The 3,702-nt window shown below is 53.2% G+C and overlaps 1 protein-coding gene across 1 annotated transcript; it reads right to left on the bottom strand.

Annotated features, from left to right (window-relative positions):
- Window positions 1-1,335: 1,335 nt before the first annotated feature.
- On the bottom strand, window positions 1,336-2,623 carry LOC127308659 (uncharacterized). The gene is made up of 2 exons (XM_051339550.1): window positions 1,973-2,623; window positions 1,336-1,855 (listed from the first exon to the last, which is right to left on the bottom strand). The coding sequence occupies exons 1-2, from the start codon at window positions 2,459-2,461 to the stop codon at window positions 1,517-1,519; spliced, it is 828 nt and encodes a 275-aa protein (XP_051195510.1). The 5' UTR covers window positions 2,462-2,623; the 3' UTR covers window positions 1,336-1,516.
- Between the last annotated feature and the right edge of the window lie 1,079 nt (window positions 2,624-3,702).

Below are 3,702 nucleotides of genomic sequence, written 5' to 3' on the forward strand. Positions count from 1 at the left end.
CACCTTCGGAATAAGGGACATCACCCCAAAGTTGAGTCTAGCAGTGTCGATTCTTTCCAGTAAGAAATCGTTCAGAATATGCAACACTCCATGTTTAACCAGTTGCCAGAATTTCTTGAAGAAAAGAATCAGGAAACCATCCGGGCCCAGGGCCATATCCATTTTCATATCCTCCACAATTTGTTCCAATTCTTGCTCGGAAAAGGTCCCCAGGACCTGTTCATTCTCTGCCTCAGAAACTCTGGAAGCCCTTCCCCAAGTTCTAGAGTCCAGGGAGCACACCCTAGGCTCAGTGGACCCCATCATGCCCCGATAGAAGTCATATATGTGTTCCTGGATTAAGCACTTGCCCGTAATCGGTCCCTCAGTCGAAATGAGACGAGTAATATTGCATTTTCCGCATCTATCATTGGCAACTGCATGGAAGTATGTAGTGTTAGCGTCTCCTTGGAGCAACCATCTGACCCTGCCCCTTTGGCGTCAGTATTCCTCTTCTACTCTAAAGATCTCAAGCAGTTGCTCCTCAAGATGGTATCGAAAAGCCCATTCCTCCTCCTCTAAGCCCACCGGATTAGCTTTCTCGTCCAACCCCTTAATCTGGGTGAACAAAGCTTGTTTGTGGAGCTTAGCATCTATGCCTTTATTGGCGCTCCACCCGTTGAGCTTTTGCCGGAGCCCCGAGCTCATGAAATTCCACCAGTCGAGGATATCCCTCTCTCCGACCTTGCTTGACAGGTTCTCCCAGAAAGAAAGAAGTAAGAGTCCCCTGAAAGTTCTCCAACTCAATCCAACCCATTTCGAAGAAGAATCTGTTACTCTTACATTGCACCTCCGGGCCACTATCGAAAATTAGCGGAGTATGATCTGAGCCCAAGCTCGTTTCCGCCACTAGGGAGCACAAAGGGAAGCGGAGGTCAAGCGCCGGGGCAATAAACAACCATGTCTAACACACAACGAACCGGGTTCAGTTGCTTGTTCGTCCACGTATACCGCGCACCGCACCTGATCGCGGTAATTCGCGCAAACCCCAGTTCGATGATCTGCCACTTACTCAAATCATGTATCATTTCCACCATCTTAATCCAAGCACATTCATCATCCTTGCCCACATCATATAAAATCATCAAATCCTACCTCAGATCGAACTACATATACATCTGGAGAAAGCACGATAAGCATTCTCACTTGCTCATGTCTCCGCGCTACCATGCCTGCTTATCGCTCAATGTTGGTCATCGCCTGGATGAACCTAATCGTATAGCGACTGAACAATAATCTTCATATGTTGCAAGAACTATTTGGGATTTTAACTTTTTGAGTGATGGAGAATTCGTGTTGGGAAAAAACATACTCGTTCTATATATTTACCGTGTAATGTCACCAAAACTTTGCACTTAAAAGTCGGCGAATGATGTTATTAACAGACTAACAGAGGACGAAGCAAAACAACCACGTGGATGCGGATGGATCAGGGCTGCCTAATGGAATTCTCCTGTATCGGGTGATCAAGAGCAGCTCATGGCCACTTTGTGAACTCGAAGACCTTGCCGACGATCTCGAGCCCAGTGGGGATCTGCCAGACGAATAGCAGGACGTTGATGGTGTTGAGTGCGATGTGCAGGCTCCTTGCCGTCTCGTTCCCCTTCTGCATGGCCGGCACGAGCGCGGCGGCGGCTGCCCAGAGCACGGTGATGGCGGCGCCGGCGAAGAGGTGCGGGCCCGGGAAGAGCTTCCCCGTGCGCAGGTAGGTGTTGAGCGCGCCGCCGACGGCCTCGGTGACGCCCAGCCCCAGCAGGATGGAGCCCGCGTTGAAGTGCTTGTCCCTGTACGACCCCTTCACCAGCTTCTTCCGCTCCTGCGTTCATGTCGCGCGCCGGAGCAGCGCAGAGCGATTGATGAGTCACGTACACACGGCCGCATTGCAAGAACAACAGGTCGAACTGCTAGAAGACGAGCGTTCGAAATTGGTTACCTCGGTGAGCTCTTCGATCTTGATCTCGGTGGGCGACTTGGCGGCGGGCGGAGGGGGCGGGGCGGCGGATTCGCCGGCCCCGACGGCGACGGCGGCGGTGGCGGCCGGTTTGAGCTGCTTCTTGAGCTCGGTGATCTCGTCCTGGACGGTGCGCACGCGGCGCCACTGCCAGCCGAGGTAGCCCGCCCAGAGCGTGTAGGCGAAGAGGCCGCCCATGATGGCCGGGTGCAGCAGCGCGACCGTGGTCCCCTCCAGGATGCCCAGCTCGCCGCCGACCGCCAGCGCGTCCGGGGGCGGGAGGGACGCCAGCAGCAGCGGCGCCGCCGCGGCCACGAGCGCCGTTGGTAGAGGAGAGGCGGACGGCCGCGGCGGTGGTTGGTGTTGCGGCGAATGCTTGGGGTTCTTGGGCGTGGAGGCGGAGCAGGAGACGGGGTGCAGGCGGGCGGCGCGGGCGACGGCCGTGAGCGGCGAGGCCATCGGTGCGGCCATGGGCGCGGCCTTGGCTGGGCTGGGCTGGGTTGTTTGCTCGCGCGCGATCGGTCGGTGGAGATGTGGCTGGTGGCCTGGTGGGGGTAGAGAGAGGAGATAAGGAAATGAACGGAGCTGGACGAACGAGCTGGGCAGTGTGTTCTCGAGCTAGCTAGGCGAGCGGGTGTGAGCTTGGTGTGGTGGTGGGGAAGAGACGGGACGTGGCGTGCACGCGCGCGCGCGCCCAGCGCTTTTGGCTGGGCCGTTTTCCGGGCCGAGAGCGATGGGTTTGTCCATTGGTGTGTTTGCCCATCATGGTTCTTCTGGGCCGACCGCGTCCATGCTCGAGGATGGAGTACTGCGGGAGGGAAGGAGACACGTTGCTCCATGCTCTGAGCCCTAGCTGCAGCGCAGCAGGTCACACACTCACACAACGCTACAACCTACATGAGGCGATCGCGTTCGACGACTCTGGATCCACCAGATTCTTGTCCGGCGACCGTGTCAGGTGCACGCCTGGTTTGGCGAGTCACGCTCTTGTTTGGCTCTTCTGCCTATCGACATGCCTTCAACGATCTAGTAAACGATCTAGTAATTCACAGTTAGGCCACATTTTATCAAACCAAAGTTTGGTAATTTGATAGTAATTGTTTGCTTCTTGCCGCAGTTTATCACGGCCACACTTTACTGTACAACATACGGTTCATATATCATGGAACCAAACACCTCTTACCATCTATATTTGGTTAGATGGCTCATGGCCTCATGGGGCTCTCCAACGCCTTAATATTAGTCAGTGAAATTGAATCGTTTGATTTGCTAAACATAAACATGATGAAACTACTGATCTTGGCATAGTGGGGGTGAGGGTGCGTGGCTTGCACACACCTGGCAAGCTCTTTGGCGACGGCTCCGGAAACCACCTATATCTGCTGGTAATAAGATCAAGAAAACTCATAGGAAAAGGAAAAAAATGAAAAGCATGCAAATCGTACAACTGCTTTGTACTAGTTGGCATGTTATTGAGAAAATCTGAAAGATAGAAGAAAACATCAACAAAAGCAAACAACATTATGGGTTTGGTCATCAAACTTGTAGTGTGTCACTACATTATTATTTCCATATCCATGACTTTTGACAACCATCTGAATGAAGAACATGCAATGCATGAATATTGATCACATTTATGCATGGATCCGCCAAGTGATGAATGTGGTGAAAATCAACATTGGCGACCCATATGTGCTAGCCACAAGCGAGAT

Source organism: Lolium perenne, chromosome 6 (genome assembly GCF_019359855.2).
Source record: "Lolium perenne isolate Kyuss_39 chromosome 6, Kyuss_2.0, whole genome shotgun sequence".
NCBI classification, from domain to species: domain Eukaryota; kingdom Viridiplantae; phylum Streptophyta; class Magnoliopsida; order Poales; family Poaceae; genus Lolium; species Lolium perenne.